General features: G+C 43.1%; 1 protein-coding gene across 3 annotated transcripts in view; it reads right to left on the reverse strand.

The window, feature by feature from the left end:
• Window positions 1–10,051: 10,051 nt before the first annotated feature.
• The window catches only part of MBTPS2 (membrane bound transcription factor peptidase, site 2), a 57,702-nt gene continuing 44,823 nt past the window's right edge, over window positions 10,052–22,930 (reverse strand). Inside the window, exons 11-13 of one of the 3 annotated variants that reach the window (XM_059720854.1) lie at window positions 20,722–21,113; window positions 15,854–15,950; window positions 10,052–10,647 (exon numbers count right to left, since the gene is read on the reverse strand). In XM_059720854.1, the coding sequence (XP_059576837.1) occupies window positions 20,891–21,113 (223 nt within the window). In that variant the 3' untranslated portion in view covers window positions 10,052–10,647; window positions 15,854–15,950; window positions 20,722–20,890. Of the gene's footprint in view, window positions 10,648–15,853; window positions 21,114–22,930 lie in introns of all 3 variants that reach the window. The other 2 variants (XM_059720853.1, XM_006263975.4) reach the window with 2 other exon arrangements.

Raw genomic sequence — 22,930 nt, forward strand, 5'->3', positions numbered from 1 at the left:
ACCTAGGCAAGAATATGGAGGAATTGAGGCTGCCCTTGACCTACCTTCCTTCTTTTAGATCCTGAGACAAAGTCCAAAGGCCAGGCTGAGTCCAGACATTCGGTACCTTGATGGTTGTAGCTTCTGCCAGACAGCAACAGATTAGAGCTGCTGCTGACTGCCTCATGCCTCAGTAAGGACATATTTCTGCCTGGGTGATGTCCCTTAGCTGTTCTCCAACCAAGGAGTACCCACAAGACAGTGTGGGGCTAGAGTTTTGAGGCTCCCTATACTCACCTTACTTTTGGGATTGCAATATTGTGGTATTTGATAGGAACTCCCCCACCACAAGTTGCACCACCACATTGCCACCTATCCATCCAGTTAGATGCTCAGTACATGATAAGGCCAGAAGGTTCTGGACAGTTGAAAGTTGTGACGCACAGGGACCTAGTTTCATTTCTTTGAGCCCAGTTTGATTTAGGTTATATAACTGTTTGGAGCCAAAAAGGTGATTGTCACCACTCTGAGAGGTCAGAATTTAATTGAGAATTTAATTGGGTGAGAGCTGAATGCTTGATTGGATAGAATCAATAACTGATGTGACCTCTGAGTGGGTGATTGGCTTAAAAAAGTGGTGACCTTGGGGGTATAAGAGAGCTTAGACCCAAAGAGTTGGGGGTGGGGTGAGAGGGTGTCTGTCTGTGTGGGTTCAGGTCTCTGTGTGGACTGTGATTTTGGTATGTGTGTGTGCATGGCTAACTTAGTGACTGAGGGATGGCTTGTTGCAATTGAGTTCTGAATTGATGCCAAAAGTTCCTCAAGCTCACAGCCAAGCACCTCAGGAAACATTTCAGTTGAGTACTGGTTCCCTCTGGATCAGGCCTTTTCCAAAGGATCTACTAGTAGGCCAGGATAACATGTCACCAGGGATCCTGGTTTTCTCCGACTAAAAAAAAAAAAAAAAAATCCCCAATTTTCAGGTTAAAAAAAGTAACCCAAAATCCACATTTTTCCATGTTTAAAATGAAATGCCAATAATACACACGCACACACAAAATGGTATCTAATTTTGATCATGGAAACATGGGGATTTGGGGTTAATTTTTTTTACCCAAAAAATGGGGATCCTTTTTTAATCAGAGAAAACCAGGATCCCTGCATATCACCCACCCTTTTGGTTGAGGAGGTCAAGTACCCAAGTAAAGGGGCAAGACTTCTGAGGGAGCTGGGAATGTGAAGTTGGGTGTTTTGTTCTTATATTAAGTAAGTTTGCTGTTAACTTACTTGCAACAGCATTGCAAGCACAGAAGTAAGGGGGAAAGGGTAAATTGATTTCTGTCCCTCTCCTCTGTTCCTTATTTGTATGTTTATCTTTTTCTGTAAGTTTCATGTATGTGTCTCATATATATAGTACTATTTTGTTAATTCTTGTTAGTTATTACAATATAGTCTTGTTGTTTAACTGAAGCCTGTGATCGCTGCTAATTACGTATTCACTTGAATAAGCAGGGCTGTAGGATTGAACTAGTGAGAGTACTGGGCTGCCACCCCTTCCACTAAGGAGGACTCTTAAAAGGTTTAACACCCCTCATTTACCTAATTAAGATTCGGTCTCCAACAAGGGTGTGGTGGAAATTTTTGGTTACAATTCTGCATCTTGATATGCTAGTATGAATTCCTGGGCCTGTGTGAAGTCCTAGTGTGTTCAGTTGGACTATACACAAATAAAAAAAATCACCACAAACTGCTTCTGATGCCGGGTCCTCATTTACCTCCAATAATTAGGAAGCATGGAAAAGGACTATGTACACAAGCTCCCACAATTCTGTCTTTATTCCTGATGGTAAACTGAATATAGAGAGAATTACAAAAAAATGAGTGAACTACATAGGTAACTAGATTCCAACTCAAATGTAAAACTGTATTGATCTACAGCACTTCTAGTGTTTACAACTATTTCAGTAATTTATTTTTACTTCCAGCAAAATGGTGGTTCAACTGAATTTATTAACAGCTGAAGGGGCCTGCCAAGGTTAGCTTAATTGCTTAAGGGTTTCCCCTTGAAATAACTTTGAAGATATATGCAGGGCCTTGATCCCTTTCTAAAAATAAATAATCAAAGACTCCTAACTATGTACTGACCCTTTTACAATTGGGCCTAATAAATCAAACTAGGCACATCTACATGAGACTCTTACGGTACAGTAGACTAATTAGTTGTGCCGTACACATCTTGATGTCTACATGTGCACCTCTAGTAGGCTGGAATGAACTAATCTACCCCACAGCAGTGCACGTGTAGATGTTGCCCTGCCTGGCTGGAGCACAAGGGTGCTTCAGGATGGGGGCTGCCTACCAGCTAGCCTGGCACTGAAGCACTCTCATGCCCCAGCCAGCCCCTCCACAGCATGTTCGGCCATGGGGAGTAGCCCTGGGCTGGCAGGCTGAACCCTGGGCCCCCCTGCCAGCCACGGCTGCTCTAACCCAGTTCAATACACTATGTTCCCAAGTGCACGTTCAAACAGCAATAACCCGTTTGGAAAATTAAAATAAACTCTGTGGATACTGAAAAGTGAAAATGGATATTGTGTGTTTGAAATAGTCATTTTCACTTTCAAAGCCTTCAATACCAGTTCAAAGCCAGTCCAAACTTTTAAATCTCTCCTATGATTTATGGTTAGGGGTCAACTCACACCAAGGTGGCAGCCAGCCCATTTTGTGGGTAGATCGCAGAGGCAGCCATCATTCTCATGGATCAATCGTGGCGAGGCCTCTTCACACCTCTGATTAGCCAAGGGGCCCCAGTGGCCCCACCCTCACATCTGATTGGATGCAAGGTCTGATCTGTCATACAGCCCTGTCCCTTGCTGCTGATTGGCTGAGGGCTGTCATGCAGCCCAGCCCCTCAGCAATGGCCAGAGAGGGGTGTGGCCACATGATAGGCAGCTCTCTCAGCCAATCAGCACCAAAGGGCAGCAGTAGCAACCATCCTGGGCACCCCTTTTTGCTAGCAGTCCCTCTTCTCCCTCTGAGGAGCCAGCATTTTATTTTCATTGTTTTTTCCACAGATTTTGCAGACATCACTCAATTTCGCAGGCAATGCCACATTTCATGATTTCCACAAAATCCATAAAACTGCAATTTAAGTAGGTCCCTATTTATGGGAGTCAGCCTTGCATGGGTTGTGAGCAGCGTTGGAACTGATCCTCATTTTAGGCCTCTCTTTCTCGAGGCAAAGGAGTAACCGCTTTCAGAAAGAAGTGTTTAGTGTTCATATGGAATAACTACTACCCAATGGGTTACACCACAATTTGTGATAAAGGCAGAAGTGGCATGTTCAATATCTGGACTCCTAGCCCAGGCAGAAGTGTGGTGTACTGGTTTCAACAGCAAGACACAATACAGCCAAGTACAGAGACTTATTCTGAAAGAGAATGGGGAAGACTCAGTTCTATCATATTAGACAGATATTTTTCTCCCCCACTCTGCCTAAAGTGACTGTGCAGTCTCTCATCTTACCTGATAATTAAATTTGGGGCAGGGGAGGAGGGGGCAAGATGAAGGAGATAATTGTTCCCATCTGTTATCCAAGTGCAGAGCTGTGAATTGCACATAAATATTAACATTGGCCACTAGAGCAGTGATTCTTAACTAGGGTGCTGCAGGATTCTTTTAAAGATGCTCTGGGGCACCACTCAACCTTAGCATTGTTAGATGCAAACACCTACAGGTGATTCACAAGATAAACCCAGACATTTCAAACAGAAATCTATAGTGTTAAAAACATCCTGACCTGTTGTGGTCTTTCTGAGTTCCTTACAGCAGAAGAATTGTTCTATTATTTTACAGTAGTCAAAAATGAGTGAAATCTAAGAGCTGACATTTCTGAGGACTGCCTTGAGTCTAACAAGGGGTGCTGGGTTTATAAGAGTTGAGAACTATTGTACTAAAGAGAATGAGGGCCAAATGCTGGTCTCTGGAACTCCAGCTTGACATGCCAACCTGTAAGCCACAGGGTATTTAGAAGAGTCAGTCTCTCTTATATTGAGTGTTAAATGTTACTCGAGAAGCAGGCAGGATGGATCAGGTTTGCCAGATGTGTGACATGTGGCAGACCTGCTTATCTGTCCAAGCTACTCTTTTCTATCATAGCACCAGCAACTTTTGAGGTAATGGAAGGTCTTTATCCTTCCATCTGTTATGTCACTTCCTGCTGAATATAGCCTGGGGGAAGAGATAACGGTTCCTTCTAGTCCTAGGCAAAATAAGCCACAGACTGACCAAGAGCGAGATCAGGCTCTATACTGAAATGTCGTGACTGACATGGATTTCAAGCATACATTGCTAAAGACGATCTAATCTAGCCATTAAACAACACTTACGTTTCTAATGTCGGGTGTACCCTAGACCTGTAGTTCTCAACCCGTTTAGACTCAAGGCAACCCTCAGAAAATGCCAGCTCTTAGTTTTCATTGGCTTTTTGAATACAGAAAAATACAGCAATTCTTCTGTTGCAAAGAACTCAGACCACAACAGGTGAGAATGTTTTTAACACGATAAATTCCTATTTGAAATCACTGGGCTTATTTTGTGAATTATTTTTGTACACCATACATAACAGCATTGCAAGCACAGTTAACAGTGAACTTACTTAATATAAGAACAAAACATCCAACTTCACATTCCCAGCTCCCTCAGAAGTCTTGCCCCTTTACTTGGGTACCTGACATCCTCAACCAAAAGGGTGGGTGATATGCAGGGATCCTGGTTTTCTCCGATAAAAAAGATCCCCAACAGTGCTATCGTTGTGGTATCCTTGAAAGGATCTCAAGGCAGCCCAGGGTGTCATATCCTCTGGTTGAGAATCACAGCCATAGATGATTCTATAAGGCTCCTCTCTCTGAATAACTCCCCTTCTTCTCACCTGTCTCTTAAATAAGTCTTCTCACTTCCCTCAACAAAGTATCTAAGATACTCCAACCTCCCAGAAAAACTTGGGTCCTCAAGCTCATCATTCATTAAGTCTCCCACCTCTTCCTCTTGGAACATTTGTGAGCTTCGTGTTGAAATTTCTCTGGACTTAATCATTCTTGTGTTTCTGAGAACATCTACAGTAGGAAAATAGGGGGGTGTTCCTATTCCAAATCATCCATTTTCCTGATCTAGGCAGGATTTTTGATGCTTATTCTCTGCAGCAGGAGATGGCATGACAGTGCAAGTCTCCCTCTAGAGCGGCTTGTATAGACCAACCTGCAGCATATTTCCATAAGGTACTGAAAAAAAAATTAAAAAGGGACAAAAATCCTTCCATTCCACTTGAAGCCATAAAAAAAATCATCAAAGAAAGAAATCAAGTCAGCGTGGGCCTAGCTGAAATGATTCTTTAAAATGGTACAGACAATTTAAAATAATAAATATTTCTCTAAACCTAAAGAAAACACAGGACATAAAGAAAGCCTACTGTGGTCCTGTTTCCTGCCCTGTGCAATGACACAGAAACACTGACCATTCAATCAGCATTAAATTTTGATGCAGCTATTCCAGAAGATCAAAATGAACAAATCTGAGCACTAGGAGCGTTTACGCAGAAATCTAAGCAAATGGATCTATGATTGGTAGGGTTGTGCAGCATGGAATGGTGCTGCCAAAAAACACATGCTCAAAGGGACCACCACACAACTGACTGGAGACTAGAAAGTAAAACCTAGGAAGGCCCTGACTGACTGCACGTCACTTACAGTTTACCTCAACAAAATGGGGTGAAGATGCTCCTGATTTACATAATGACAATGTAAAAATCAAGCCCTTTGAACTCAATTCATGGAAGGGGAGGGTCAAAAACTCACATTTTCATTGGGCACTTTTATGGAAAACCCTGGCTTGCACACACTATTGTATTATTTAAAAAGTAATGAAAACCAGAGATTTCCTGCAAAGCCTTAGTAATTTGGGTACCCATGCTCCAATGACTTGCGGTGAGAGTTGAGCAGTCAGTTCTCTTGGAATTCTTTGAAAGTCCCAGCCTAAATAAATTACAGGTTAAAATGTACAAATTATAAATGGATGTGTCATGTAAAACAATGCAGGGTTTGAATAAGAATGGAGCTACAAATACACACAAACCTAATATGGATACTTAACTTTATTTTTGGTGGCTTAGACACTATTGCACAGGGCCATAGGTAGAAAGCACTTAAGCTTTATTTAATAAAACTAATCAACTCCCATAGCTGTTTTGCCACATGACTTTTTTCTGAATGTAACACTGAAATATTATTCATTTCTTGTGGCTTATACCTCTTGAAGAAAAAAGGAGTGATCCTCATGACAGTGTGGTTTTATAGTAATGGTTTACCAGTCTACGTACAGTACTATTCAAGAGCTAACTGTGAAAGCCTTTACCACAGAATTATAGAAAGTTAGGGTTGGAAGGGACCTCAGGAGGTCATCTAGTCCAACCCCGTGCTCAAAGCAAGATCATCCCCAACTAGATCATCCCAGCCAAAGCTTTGTGTAGCTGGGATTTGAAAACCCCCAAGGATGAAGCTTCCATCACCTCTCTGGGTAACCTGTTCCAGTGTTTTACTACCCTCCTAGTGAGAAAATTCTTCCTAATATCTAACCTAAACTTCCCTTGCTGCAACTTCAGACTGTTGCTCCTTTTTCTGTCATCTGCCACCACTGAGAACAGCCTAGCTCCATCCTCTTTCAAACCACACTTCAGGTAGTTGAAGACTGCTATTAAGTCTCCTCTTCTCTAGACTAAATAAGCCCAGTTTCCCCTCTCTTTCCTCATAAGTCATGTCCCCCAGCCCTCCTCACCATTTTTGTCATCCTCCATAGAGTCATAGAAGTAGGGTCAGAGGGGACCTTGCAGATCTTGTAGTCCAACCCCCTGCCCTGGGCGGGAGAGAAAACTGGGCTCAAATGACCCCAACTAGGTAATCATCAAGCCTCCTTTTAAAGACCCCCAAGGTAGGAGCCAGCACTACTTCCTTTCCACTGGGTTCTCTCCAGTTTGTCCACATCCTTTTTGTAGTGGGGGCCCAAAACTGAGCACAGTACTCCAGATGTGGCCTCACTGTAACATAACCCCGTTTCTTCTTTTATACACACACACACCTCTCTCTCTCTCGATATATATATCTATATATATATATAGATATATATATCTATATATATCGAGAGAGAGAGAGAGAGGGATGCATTCCCTTCCCTTCCCCAACTATTTCTGACTTTTCTTCTCCTTCTCTGTTCCCTATAATTATAAGTAAGCTAAGATGTAGGATAAGCATTAACATTTCATTTTTGGTAGTAAGTTTTATTTTTCTCTCCCCTCTTTGCAAATAAGTTCCCTGCTATTTTGATATAGATATCCAGTTTTAAAAGTGATAATTATTATGTTTGTATTACTTTTTTACTGCTTTTATATTATGTGATTACTGTTTTAGGCCTACATATGTAAGTTAGCATAAGTCATGTCAAGTTGCCATCTTGTAATGTCAAGCCTCCATGTTGTGTCCCCTGATGTTGTAATTTATGACTCAGACCTATCCCTCCTATGTAAATTGGTTCCTGGATGAATGCAGGTGCTTGAGAGACAATGGCAGTAAAAATAGCTCCCTCTGAATGACCGGACCATCAAAACCAATACTTGAACCAACAACCCAGCCCTTGGAACCACCCTCAGCCTTCAAGAAACAAAAGATGAGGCAACCCACCATTGTGCCAAGCTGCACACGCTCAGTAGAAACACCTGGAGCCCTCTGGAACAGCACTGACCTTGTCTGGACAGGCCCTCTCCACAGAAGATCATAGGTAGTCTGCCCCATAAAAAGGGGTAGTGAAGACTGACTCCTTGGGACACCTCCTCCATCTGGATCAGCACCATGTCACACCACCTATCCACCCAGAGGCCTTGCTGGCAACCCCACTCTGAACAACACCTGCTGGACAAAGACCCCTTTCTAGCCTGGATAGGTAGCTATCACCCCCACCCCCTCTTCAACCAAGGACTTGGACTCTGCTTCTTTTCCCTACCTGGACTCCAACCCTTCCACTGAGTCTCTTTCTCCTGCTGCCAGTGTGTGTGTGAACCGATAACTTCATGGGGCTGTGTAGTGTGTTGTCTGTTTAATAAACCTGTTATTTTGAAACCTCGAGTTGCATTTTTGTCTGCTTCCTGAGTGTTTCTTCCTTGCCACCACTTATCTGCCCCGCCCAACATCTAAGCTGCCAGCCTGAGTTTCCAGCCCCAAGCTCCCAGGTTTCTGCCTCTCTCTTTCCTGGCTGTCTCTTCCTTGCCACCAGGCCTTTTCCCTTGCACCAGTGACCTCGAGTAACCCTGGGGCCACTTGACTTTAAGTAAGCCCAAGCCCCAGTTCCTCAGCCAGCTTCTCTCTAGTCTACCTGTTCTAATCCTGGTTCCAGCAATTTTCATTCCTTACACTTTCTCTCTCACGTTAACCTTCCCTCAGGTATCCCAAGTACCCCAAACACACACATACATACTGTACCATCCAAGTTAGGAACTCACCTGTGTGTATATGTAGGTGGGTGGTATGTGTGTGCACTGGTGAATATATGTCATTGAGCGCGTGATATATGAATTAGTGATCCGTGTGTGTGTACATAGTGTGTGGGTATTGACAGCTGATTGCTGTCTAATTTTTGGTGTGTAGTGTGTATGTGCTTGAATTGGTGATAGGTATGCATGTACCTAGGCTGGTTTGGATGTGTATGTGCCTGAGTTGATAGTGAGTGTGTGAGTGTGTGTGTGTGTGCGTGCGCGCGCACCCAATTGATTTGTGTGTTTGTATATGTGCAATTGTGTCTCACCCTCCTGTCTAACAGCACAATATTGAGATCCTGAGAGTTGACCTGACCCCACAGGGCAACATCACCAGTGCTGAATGGAGGGGAATAAATACTTCCCTTGACCTACTAGCAACACATGTACCAATGCAAGTGATCCATCACTAGGGCACATGTCAGCCACATTTCACCATGGCAACAAAAATAGTCAACAGACTTAGAAAAGTTCACAAGTCTTGGGGAAAAACTTTTCAGAAACTAAGCTACAGAATGCACAGCCACCAGACCTAAACTATCAAGGTTCTCACCTTTCAGAAATAAATGCAAGATTTAGATTTACTCTCCTAAGTTTCTCCCTTTCTCATAGGTCTGCCTCAGTCATTCATCAAGGTACTTGTACTATCTGCTGTTAAAAAAGAGGAAGAGAAAGGATTGACATTTTTATTCATAAAGTGTTCAGTTACTATAGGTGCCATGGAAGTGCACAAGTTGCACCCTCCATTTATATGCATATTGGAAAAGACTAAGTAATTCACTTACCACAAAACCCATTGGTAGTAAAACATTGATTATTTATGTATTAGTGAAGTGCATAAACTGACTAGGAGCACCTACTTGGTATCTACATAACTGGCATCAGAAATAGTAAAGAGGAAGCAAAACCAAGGGTTTCTATTAAAAGTGTTGAAATTGATGGGAAGAAATCAGTTTCATGGCTGTTCCTAGAAGCGCTGAAAACGAGGGGGAATTAGTTAATTTCAGAGCAGCTCTCCCCCCTCATTTTTAAAGTTTCACTACAAAACTGACTAGTTCCCAATGATTTCAAGAGTTCTAATGGCAGCCCTGACAGTTCTGTGTTCTTTATGAGCATGCATGCATTTTTTGAGGAAGTACATGGATTCACAGATGCACAGACTCATAGATGTTAGAGGCTGGAAGGGACCTCACAAGATAATTGGGTCCAGCCCCCCTGCACTTGGGCAGGAAAGACTGCTGGGGTTAGATGACCCCAGCAAGGTGTGCGTCAAGATGCTTTATGAAGATTGCCAGTGTGAGTGACTGCAGTTTGAGAAGTATTGTCAGTCCCTAAGCTATACAATTAAATAGAGCACACTGTGAAACAAAGTCCTTCACTTTAAAAATATGCAAAGCCAATTTTAATCTGGATTTTCATCATTAATCATCTTAAATTTCTAATTTTAGAAAACATCCCCAGAACATACTTGTCACAAAGAATTGCACACTTCAAGCCTGGTTTCAAAAATAGGTCAAATGTCTTGACAAATCATTTATTTGCAATCAACATACATTTATTGTAAGTACAAAACAATACTTATTGTTTGTTTGGTGAACTGGGAGGAGGGACAAACAATATGTTATTCAAACAGAACAATGCTGGGTACATTTGTTAGTTTGCCTGCTTTGAATGTTTTCAGAATGCAACATGTTCTTAATCAATATTATAAACAATGCCCAGTGGAAACACTTGATCCAAAAGTCAGACATCCCACAGTTGCAAGCCAGCATCAGAAAACAGGATGTGTAAAGAGGAAAAAGGTTTAAACAAAAATATTCCACAGATTAGGTGAAAATTATAAACTTTTTGTACACCTAAACCTTAAACAGAGGTTGTAGAAAGACACTGGGGACTTGAAACAATTATTTAAAGAGCGTGCCAAAGAGTAAATCAGATTTCTGACGCAATTATTTGGATATCAAGTCTTACACAGTGAGCAAACTATTGCTTTTAAACTTCATATTAGCTCAGTAGTATAGATGGAAATGTATAGCCATGCCTGTCCTTTTGTGGTATTTCAGGAATGGAAGTTCAAAAATTGCTCCAAGTAACATCTGAGGACAAAAAAGAAAACCTTAATAGGCGTGGCTCTGCCATCTGCTCTCCACATGTTAACAGGGTGCCCAAAAGGTGGGGGCATAGTCCAGGTGTTCTGGCAGTCCCTGGATCATATATGGTACCCATGCCATTTTGGCTGCACATTGTCTCTAGTCCACATTAACATGTATGCCACATCCTGGTCAAATTATTAAAGAACTGATGGCTTTATACATGGTCACATATATGCAGAACAGGATATAACATACAGAAAAACTACCAGTATTGATTTACCTGAACTAGACCAAACTGCCTTACAAGAAACAGAACAAAATTGAGACGGGATTGGTTGGGATCAGTTAGTTTGAGCTCACGTACACAGAACAAATACTTTACAAATACGTATTCATTATTGGATCGATATCACAACAACAACTATATACTGGCAGGTTCATTTCCACAGATGACTTTTTTTTGTATCTCATTGTCATTTGGTCTGTATAGTAAGTTGCCAGGCTGTGTTTCCCTCCAACAAGCTGTGCAGCAGGTTGCCGTGCACAGTGCTCTGAATGGGTTAATTAGCATCCCTTATTGACAAGGTCCATTTCTCCGGTCCAAGCTAACTAGCCCGCCCACATGGAGGCACCTACATGGCTCCATCTTACAAGGCAGCCAGCCCAGAGCTATATAGTGTGCTTGAGGGCAGTGTTGGCAAGGGATTGTCAATTTACCATGTAGATATATGGTCTAGTGAAGTCATGTAATTCACATGAAAACTGTGCAGGTTGTTGAAATGGTTTCATAGGGTAACAGGCATTTCTTTCCCATACAAGGGCTAAATATTGCACAGTACTCAGAAGTGTTGGGATAACTGGATCATAAGCATTGGTGTATTTTTGCTCAAATTAAATCAGCAAATCAGATAGGTCAACACAGAGCTGAAACTCTAACTGACACAGGCCAGCCCTCTGTTGGGAATGCTGTTTTAACAGTACACTATCTTCTCCCATCTTCTGTTTCTATAAATCCTATCAGTGTTCAAAATAATACACCCTCACTCAGACAACTGCACATTCTTATTTTTTCAATGGGCCCAATATTGGCCCTTACTTTAAGTGAAGCCTTGTAAACAGAAGGAGGTTATTAACAAGCCCAAATTTCCCTAGACAAGACTGATCTTAAAGTTGTATCTTTTTCCAGTCACATTAAGCAGCTCATTCAGCTGTAGTTACATGGGCATGTGAGTTTTATTGCATAAAGAAAAATCCATATGGCTCAACTGTGGGAGAGGAACAAGTTACAAGTTTAAAATTCCAGAAAAAGCCAGTAATTTTATACACCACAAATCTGAAGTTATGGAGGACTGATAAGTGATAACTTATCTCTAAACAGATGAAGTATGACATACACAATATATACACATGCATTCACAAAAAATTCATTATGGGCAATAGTATTTTGCAGTATTGATAACTTTTTGATACGCAGATAAAATATAGTCAGCCATGATATCATCATTAAAAGGCTGACTGAAGAGATTTCAGTGCTAAGCTGCATATTTTTCAATGATTTCTATGCAACTTTAATATAAAGCTTTCCTAGAGAAATCCACCATGTTTAACTCAAAAGGAAGTCAGCCCGTTTTATTTGCCAACATAGCATAAAATATTTAAGACTTTACAGATGAGAAGTTCAAGTAAAACCAACCTAGAACGTCTGAAAATTAGACATTTCTTTTTCCCCATCTGATGGGGATATAAATTTATACAGAAAAGATTAGCAAACGTACCTATGCAGAAATCAACATTTGTCTTTTACACTAATTTAATCGCATGCTGTAAATCAATGGCTCTCAACTGGGGTGCCACGGCGACAGCAGCCAGATAAAACTGCTGCGTTGTGCTTCCTCTGCGTTAGGACTCTTTAATCATTTGAAAGCAGGCAGCAAAGCAGCTTTATGCTGTGTGGCGCTTCCTGGTTAGACACCTCATGGTGGAACTGTCCCATCCACTTTTGTTTCTGGGAGGAGTGTAGGGGGGGCACCGAACCAGGTAGGGATGGGTTACACAGCATGAATCTCCTGCCTGCTTTCAGGTAATTAGAGAGCCTTAATGCAGAGGGAGCGGGCCCACATGGCACAGCACTTCCCAGGCTGGCCATGCAGCAGGCATGTGGTATAGTTTCACTTAGAAGCAGCAAAACCCAGCTGAGAAGCACTGACATAAACTGAGGCAGCACCAACAGCAGTTCTCAGCCAGGAGAACTTTGACATTCAAAAAGAGGAGGTGGGGTGCTGCAATCCTGAAAAGGCTGAGAAATATATTGCTACTGTACATACATTAGTACTATCTAGAACATCTTTAATCATCTTAAAACTGTTTTTTAGATATATAGGGAGTAAAAGGAAGGCCCAGGGAGGAATAGGACCCCTGCTAAATGGGCAGAAACAATTGGTGACAGACAGGGGGGACAAGGCTGAACTCCTCAACGAGTTCTTTGCCTCAGTGTTCCTAAGCAAGGGGCACGACAAGTCTCTCACTGGGGTTGTAGAGAGGCAGCAGCAAGGCGCCAGACTTCCACGTGTAGATCCTGAGATGGTGCAGAGTCACTTGGAAGAACTGGATGCCTTTAAGTTGGCAGGCCCGGATGAGCTCCATCCGAGGGTGCTGAAGGCACTGGCCGACATCACTGCAGAGTCACTGGCGGGAATATTTCAACGCTCGTGGCGCACGGGCCAAGTCCCGGAGGACTGGAAAAGGGCTAACGTGGTCCCCATTTTCAAAAAGGGGAGGAAGGAGGACCCGGGCAACTATAGGCCAGTCAGTCTCACCTCCATCCTTGGCAAAGTCTTTGAAAAAATTATCAAGGGTCACATTTGTGAGAGCCCAGCAGGGCAAATTATGCTGAGGGGAAACCAGCACGGGTTTGTGGTGGGCAGATCGTGCCTCACCAATCTAGTCTCCTTCTATGACCAGGTTACGAAACGCCTGGACAAAGGATGAGAGGTGGATGTCGTATACTTAGACTTCAGGAAGGCCTTCGATACGGTATCCCACCCCATACTGGTGAACAAGTTAAGAGGCTGTGATGTGGATGACTACACAGTCCGGTGGGTGGTGAATTGGCTGGAGGGTCGCACCCAGAGAGTCGTGGTGGATGGGTCGGTCTCAACCTGGAAGGGTGTGGGCAGTGGGGTCCCGCAGGGCTCGGTCCTTGGACCGATACTCTTTAATGTCTTCATCAGTGACTTGGACGAGGGAGTGAAATGTACTCTGTCCAAGTTTGCAGATGACACAAAGCTATGGGGAGATGTGGACACGCCGGAGGGCAGGGAACAGCTGCAGGCAGACCTGGACAGGTTGGACAAGTGGGCAGAAAACAACAGGATGCAGTTCAACAAGGAGAAATGCAAAGTGCTGCACCTAGGGAGGAAAAATGTCCAGCACACCTACAGCCTAGGGAATGACCTGCTGGGTGCCACAGAGGTGGAAAGGGATCTTGGAGTCCTAGTGGACTCCAAGATGAACATGAGCCGGCAGTGTAACGAAGCCATCAAAAAAGCCAATGGCACTTTATCGTGCATCAGCAGATGCATGACGAATAGGTCCAAGGAGGTGATACTTCCCCTCTATCGGGCGCTGGTCAGACCGCAGTTGGAGTACTGCGTGCAATTCTGGGTGCCACACTTCAAGAGGGATGCGGATAACCTGGAGAGGGTCCAGAGAAGGGCAACTCGTATGGTCAAGGGCCTGCAGACCAAGCCCTACGAGGAGAGACTAGAGAAACTGGACCTTTTCAGCCTCCGCAAGAGAAGGTTGAGAGGCGACCTTGTGGCTGCCTTTAAGTTCATCACGGGGGCACAGAAGGGAATTGGTGAGTTTTTATTCACCAAGGCGCCCCCGGGGGTTACAAGAAACAATGGCCACTAGCTAGCAGAGAGCAGATTTAGATTGGACATTAGGAAGAACTTCTTCACAGTTCGAGTGGCCAAGGTCTGGAACGGGCTCCCAAGGGAGGTGGTGCTCTCCCCTACCCTGGGGGTCTTCAAGAGGAGGTTAGATGAGCATCTAGCTGGGGTCATCTAGACCCAGCACTCTTTCCTGCTTATGCAGGGAGTCGGACTCTATGATCTATTGAGGTCCCTTCCGACCCTAACATCTATGAATCTTTGGAAACGTAGAGAAAGCACGAAGAGATTTCACATAAATAAAAAATTAAATGAAAACAAAAAGAATTCAGATGCAGTCTCTCTGTACATTACAAACTGCTCAAGAATTAAAGGAAAAATCCGCATGCAATCTTGAGTGTCCCAATCTATTTTCTTCTAACTGCGTCTTTTCCCACTACACAGACGCAACCAAAATCTGTATACAGTTAGAAATGGCACTTCCTTACAAACATTTATTTGCTGTGATAGTCATATCATGAGGAGGCTGAATGGGATGGGCAACAATTTGTTCATGGCCTGGTTAAGGCTATGCATTCCTTTTGCCCACAAGTAGCTACATTGGACGTCATCTTTTAAGCAAAGCTTACCACTGATTTTATTTTGCAGTCAAAGCTAGTTTAGGCTCCGGTTCAAAGCACCTGAACACAACTAAATACAACCTTTTCTTGTAAAACTTAGACTTCAATGAGACTTAGGTATGCTCTTAGACAAACAGACACCCTTTGCTGAACAAGGATGGACTAAGTATCTACTTATCTTCATAGTTACGTGTTTTGCTAATTTGGGGTGTTTATAGACGTGCTCTGGAAGTGTTGGGGGTGCTTTAATTAGAGCAGCTCTGAGAGCCGCTCTAATTAAAGTGCCTGTAGCATCATATGCATTAGCCTCCCCGTGCCAGAAAATGGCGGTGGGAGTGCTTTAACTAAAGCTTATTGAACAAGATTTCATTAAAGCATCCCCACCACCATTTTTCAGCATGGGACGCAGATACACAGTAACTAACACGCTCCAGCAGACTCAATAAATCGAGTCTGCTCCAGTGTACTGTAATTTCAGTGCATCAGAGCAGCCTCCCTGCACATGTATAAGCATCCTTGGAGATTTAAAAATTGATTTTTCTGGTCCATTAGAAATGATGGGGCTTTTTACATAGTAAAGTTTACCCAGTGTGAGAAAAAGTGGCAGTCTGCCCTTAGTGAGCACCATGTGCAGTAGGATTAGATTTATTTTCTTATGTATACAGTGCAAAAGTGGCACGTTAAGTGACCAATTACCTTCAGAGCAAACGAATGCAGTCATCAGCACTCCAGCACAAAGCTCTCAGCTGAGGATAGGGAAATCTTTATATCCGTCCTCCTCTGCTCGCATAGGCTGTCAAACAATATTTACAGTGAACAAAATTATGAATTTATCAAACTGAGTTTAAAACTTTAACCAGGGAATAGTTTTGAAGCAGCCACAGCAGTCACTACATTGGAAGAGTAAACAGTGCTGCAACTCTTGATGCATACAGAATAGTGCGATCTGCGTGTAGCCAAAAAAAACCCAATTCCCTTCGATATCAATCAGTTCTACTGAGTCATAGCTAGTGCCAATCAAAATATATTAGAATTATGACCAGAGAAACATCTGCAAGGTAAATTCAAAATATATGTACCTATGACAGAGAACAGACTCCACATTGGGCAGGAAGAAGAAACAGAGCTGCTATAAACTCAAGCAGCCCTACTCCACCACATCTGCAAAGCGTAAAAGAAAGGCCTTGAAAAGGAGGAGTACAGATCATTTAGCAACTGCCTGAATAAACAAATACACATTCATAGCTCAGGGCCCAGTCCTGACAACCAGGAAGCTGTAGGGACAAGAGAAGCAAGGGATGGATCACCCTGGATCCAAGGAGTTAGCATCCACTCCTTGCCACTATGAGGGAAAGGAGACTGGATCTGACACAAAATGGCATTTCTTATAACTGATGAAAGCCTGTCTGAGGCCCCCTGAAGAAAGGAAAGCCTGCTGGCAATTTCCATTAGTTTATTGTTTTAAGCCCCTTTAGGATGTTGATAGACCTGCAAGGGGCAGAGTCTCATAGGATCAGCCAGAGAAGATGAGGACTGAAGTCCAGGTGAAGGCAGGGACTACATCACATCCCAAAAAGGAGCTTTAGGAGTCAAAGACAATAACAATACTTGTGGGATGTTAACAAATTTTGCACCTTGTTAGTTTGCCTGACATGTTCCCTCGTCCAATACCTATTGACATCATCTTAGAAGAAAAGTTTATTTTCCTTGTGCTACATCATTCCTAGAAACACACAGGCAATAATGAGAAAATACAGTGACACATCAATGGTCAACTAGACATTAGAGCACACGAAGCAGAGTGTAGCAATGAGAATAGAGCCTGTGTAGTTTCTGTTGAAGTTACTCTTGGCACCACTCTGTGTAAGCTGGGAAACTCGGAGTTTCCCAGACACTATTAGCTACAGAGTTTCCCAGAGTGGGTCAGACACTATTAGCTAAACTTCTATTTCACCCCTTTAACAAAGCAATCAGTTTTTTAAAAGTGCATTGAACCCAAGGAAACTCCCATTGTTCTGAATGTTATTGCAGGGGGAGGAGGGGGCCAAACATTTTTTCAGTATCTTACCATTCCAAACATTCAGGTACCAAAATGGGAGCTTGTCTGTTTTGAAAATCTTGGTCTACGTACTGACACAAAATCTGAGTGAATTTGACTTACTTTTATCAGGGGAAATATTTCATATTAACACCAGACAGAAACAGACCCTGCATTACACAAACACATAACCGGTAAGTGCACAAAATGTTACATTTGTTTTGTCAATGCCACAAACTTTAAGTGCTAGTATTTGCAATGTTTTGGAACTCAGAAATCAGACGCTCTTCAATTGCCAAAGAGCAGGCTGAACCAGTGCTTACTGTCCTGACATGCAAAAACAAGGATCTGGTCTACGTTCATTTAAAAAAACAAAGCCAAACAGTAACAAAATGCACTTTACACATACTCATATTCTTTTCTCTAATCAGTTACGACCCCAGATCAATCTCAACAGAACAATTTTAACTAAAATTAACACAGCCAAAATAAAGGAACTCCTTGGGCAAGAGACAGCCAGTGAGATGCTATATATCACCCCTACTGTATACACAGCAACACAGGAGGAACACTAAACAATTACGATTTCACTGTTAAATACACACAGACTTAACATGAACAGAGACCTCAAATGACATTTTTCCAGGAACACACTACTTAACTCCTATTCTCACCCAGGCATATAGCCTTGAAATGGACCTGGATGCCAGCTATGCCTCCTTGTCAGCCTACATCATCACTGGACTAACACAGATTATAACATCCAGGGTTCAATTACCTGCTCCTCTACCATGGGCTTTGTTACTTATTACACTTTAAGCTTCTCTAATGTTGATTGGAATCAGTGTTAACTCAAGTTTTAAAAAGTCACATTCAAGCTAAAAACCAACTCTTCACTGTCCCCCACTTACACAGCTGTGACCTGCCACAAGGGCTAGGGGCAGAAGTTATGCATAAACCGGTTTAAGTAATCAGAAACTGGTTTAAACCTGTAACAGAACAGAAGTTCAGTGCACATAAACCAGTTTCGAAATGGCTGAAACTGATTTAAGATAAACCTGGTTAAATCTAGTATCAGACTCAACTGATTTGGGTCAAACCAGTTTATGAAACTTCTGTCCCAGACCCCTTCCTAGTTTAAGTTAAATCAGAGTCCCCCAGCATCCCAACTTCCCTTCCAGCTCTGGGCTGTGCTGGGCTGTGCTGTCTGCTCTAGCAGAGAAGGGTTGCGGGGGGTGGGGGGAGGGAAGCAGGGCCTGCTCCCCACCCCGCCCCAGGCAAACCCTGGCTGGGGTCTGGGGCCAGGGAAGGTGGGGGGTTAAACTTCCCTTCCCCTGAGTACATAGCTGTCCTGCCCTGCTAAAAACTAATTGCTGGCTGTGACTGTGGACTACAAATCCCAGAGGCATCTGGAAGCAGGAAGAAGTGATGAGCAACTCTGCAGAATCCTGCTGATGTGATTCTGCACTGCAAATCCCAGAGACCTCAGGGGCAGCAGGAAGAAGAAGCAAACACAGCCCAGGCTGGCTAGGAGCCAGAGAGCTGTGCTCCCCGGCTTCTGGCCTGAGCCACTGCAGGCATGTGACTGCATTTCCTGAATCAATAATAAGTGTGTGTCTAGTTTCTCAGTTTAATCTCTGCAGCTTAGACTAACTTGCAAAGACGGAATTGATTCAGCCTCAGGCTTTCTTACTGTCTGTACTTAGCCTAGAGGGCTGGTGAGCAGCAGCCTGACTAGGGGCTACAGCTGGGAGTTGCCGCTAGAGGGCTGTGAGCCAGGATAGGCTTCTATCCCACCTCTAGGTGGGGATAATTTGGAGGGTTGCATTGCTGGGGGTAGGAGCATCAGGCTGGAAAGGGGGAGAATTTAATGAGGGGACTTGGTAGTGAAGTGGGAGGTCAAAAGGCAATGAGTGGGAATGGTGGCTGGGGGCTGAATGGTAAAATGAAGTCCATCAGCCGCTGAAGCCACTAAAGCGTAAAATAAATGTTTTTTTAAAAGAAATAAAATGTAAATTAAAGAAAGCCTCATGTTTTAATAAACTGAGATGGGGATTGGGTAGTCCCAGCTCACAGGGACACTGTCCCTGTTCCTGCCAGGAAGGCCCAGCTTATGGGGACCTTGATCTCTCTCCCTACCTTGCTCTCCCCCTGGATCCTCCATAGCCCTCCCTTCCAAATTGGTCTGTGCACCTGCAAGCTGCCTAGCCAGGTCACATACCCAGAGGCAGGAGGAAGAGCTGGTTTGGTCCAGTACCATCTCATGGGCAGTAGAGTTCAGGAGGTGGAAAGTTTGTCCACAGAGAACAAGAGGGTGGGGCGAGGGGACACTGTATCCTGGAATGCTGGATGACTAAGACTTGGGCAGCTTATTTATGGGGACTAGCCACACATTCGTGGAACACAAGCTAGGTTATCTGGTTCAGAAATCAGGGGTGCACCAATAAAGATTTTTTTGACCGATACCGATGGCTGATTATTAAGCAGCCATATCGGCCAATACTGATCCGATAGCTGATATGCAGCAGTTAGCCACTGGGTGAAGGGTGCATTGTCCTAGCCCCGGCCAGGAGACAGGTGTCTCCTGGCCTGGCGCTCCCTGCCAACTCCTGGGCTAGCACCCAGGGGCAACCTAGAGCTCCCCCTGGTGGCGACAGGGGCCCACTGCAGGGTCCCATGAGGTGGAAGCAGTTTGCTGCTATTAGCAACAAATCGGCTCCCGCTTCTCTGCACATGTAGACCCCTGCCCAGGAGCATTTTCTTGCAAGTGAACTGCTTCTGTATCAAATGAACATGTAGACACATCCAGTAAGATGCAACTCTGGTGTAGGCTATTGGCCTTATATGAATCAGGAAAAAAAACCCAACACTTTACAAATCACTTTTGAATAATTGTACATGGCTTAATTTCAGTAAGTAGGATTCTCACTAGAAGACTAGAACATCAAGCTATTTTCAGGCTGTTGCCAACAGACAAAATATTATTTTCTAAAATATTCTCAGTAGTACTAAGGAACACAGACATGTGGATTTTGTTATCCTCCCACATATCTGACATTGGTGCTTTCCATCTACATGGAAAGGACAACATGTTTTCAGACTTACAGGCCAGCTGGAAAGGAATGGTACTACAACATATGGTGTCTCCTTCTCTTCATTAACATGTTGCTATAATTTATACAGACTTTCACTAATTTAAAATGAGCTCAGACATCAGTTTCTGAGAGTCCAAACTGGTACAACACCAAATTAACCAAAAATTCCACCACAGAAATATGTTCATTCAACCGACAGAGACTGTCCCATAATTATTTAAATGATAAAATATAGCTAATATGTTTTCCCCTTGCCAGTGTGCAAGAGTTCAGTGCCAAATTCCCTCATTTTGGAATCAAGCTTTAGTTTTTCTCTTGTAAATCTTTTTGATGCAATTTCTCTAAAATGATCACAGTGCTTTAAACACAATATTACAGTTAAAGGGATGCAGTCTTATTTTTTCTTTCAGTGTTTCCATGATCAAACTCACAAGGTTCTGCAGACTTTTCTCCAAATCACCATCAATCCTTCTTCCAAAATAAATTAAATAAAATAATTTCCCTTTCATACAAAAAAAGCCTTAAAAGACAATAAAAAAATCATTATTTTTTCTTGTAGAATTTGTGGAAATGGTCCAAGGCAGAAATTTATCCAACATACTATCTTGCTGTCACCATCCAAAGTCCCAGTGCTACATTGGCAGCCAAAAGTGCACTGCCAGCAAGCAAAATTAAAAAGCCAACAAGCTCTCTGTTTTGTTTCTCTACAATCAGTGAACTAAGAGTGGCTTCCAGAAAAGAGTTTAATATCCATTGGCCATCCAAAGCAAAGCACGGTACTGCGTTGATAACTGCCAAAGCCCCCGAGAGTGAAATTAGATATCTAATTGACATTCGTTAAGGTTCATAAAGAAAACAGCCTACCATAAGATAAACCTCTGGAAGAAAAATATTCCCTTTTTATTGCTAGCATGTAGGAAAGAATATATGAGTTGTTCTTCACCATACAGAATGCCAATCACAAAATTACATTCTGGGATTCAGCTCGGGGAATCCACTTAAAGGAAATTATCATTTTGATAGTGAAAAATTCTCTTCCTCTCTTCAGAGTTCAAAGCTGGCACATTAGATGAAGAGTTTGTACTAAAGCTGCCCACTTTCCTCAACTATTTTTTGCAGTTTTTGAGGACTCTAACCTAGATTCTGACTCTGTGTATATGCCTACAAACTTATGCCATAGTATGAAATAAGTGGGGATGTTCTTCACCATGCTCTGCTACTGGACAAAGCCAGGCAATCTGTGAATCTGGGTCTATTCTCCCCTCTCACTGGCCAGTGAAGCCAAGTCATATTGGGTGCATCTACACAGGATGCTCAAAGCACAGTAGACTAATTCTACTGCACATTAGCACGTCACAGCAAAAGCTGTGCTAATGTGCTGATGAGCAGAATTAGTCTACTGCGCACTAGTGTCACCTAAAAGATGTGCGCCAGCACTACTGTGTAGCAGAACCAATTATGGTGCATTAAGTTAGTATCTGTTATTACAGGTACCTGTTATTACAAGTACTAAACTTAATGCACATACATATAGATGTGCCCACTGAGTGCATGTTGGTCAGTGGTTGGTAATACTGCTGCTATAGGCCAGCTGCGAGTTTCTACCTAGCCCATCATCCAAAAGCTGGAAAAGAAGTATGACTCAGAAGCACATGCGAGTCACTGTACCCTTTTAGCTGCTGCTAGATTGGCAAGAGTTCATACATCAGCCTTCATGGCCTTAGGTTCACCCCTGAATAATCTGCCCCTAGAGATTTTAGTTTGTAGGAGATATCAACCTAGCCATTGTCAAAAGACACCTGTATATAAAAACTAAAGCCAACACCACCAAAGGTGTTTTTAGGACAGTTTCTTGAGTGGTTTGGTTCTTCTTTTCCTCTCACAAGGAAAAAACTATAGGGGGGGAGAGGAGGGAGTGAAAAATCCTACAGTGTAACTTGGCTCAAAGTACTGATCCAAAAAGGCAACACTCATAGATTTTCCGTGCAGAAACTGGCAGCAATGTATCATTTTTTTCTGCCGGAAGAGTTTACCATAGAATCATAGAAAATTAGGGTTGGAAGGGACCTCAAAAATAGGACCATCCCCAACTAGATCATCCCAGTCAAGGCTTTGTCTAGCTGAGTTTTAGAAACCTCCAAGGATGAAGAGTCCACAAGAGGGTAACCTGATCCAGTGTTTTACTACCCTCCTAGTGAGAGTTCTTCCTAATATCTAACCTAAACTTCCCTTGCTGCAACTTGAGACCATTGTTTTTTGTCTGTTATCTGCCACCACTGAGAACAGTCCAGATCCATACTCTTTGAAACCCCACTTCAGGTAGTTGAAGGCTGCTATTAAATCCCACCTCAGTCATCTTTTCTCCAAACTAAATAAGCCCAGTTACCGCAGCCTCTTCTCATATAAATCATGTTTCCCAGCCCCCTAACCATTTTCACTGCCTTCCACTGGACTCTCTCCAATTTGTACACATCCTTTCTGTAGTGTGGGGCCCAAAACTGAACACAGTACTCCAGATGTGGCCTCACCAGTGCTGAATAGAGGGGCATAATCACTTCCCTTGACCTACTGGCAACACTCCCACCAATGTAGCCCAGTATGGCATTGGCCTTCTTGGGATTCTGGGGCACACTGTTGGCT

The sequence above is a fragment of the Alligator mississippiensis genome, chromosome 1, assembly GCF_030867095.1.
Source record: "Alligator mississippiensis isolate rAllMis1 chromosome 1, rAllMis1, whole genome shotgun sequence".
Taxonomy (NCBI): domain Eukaryota; kingdom Metazoa; phylum Chordata; order Crocodylia; family Alligatoridae; genus Alligator; species Alligator mississippiensis.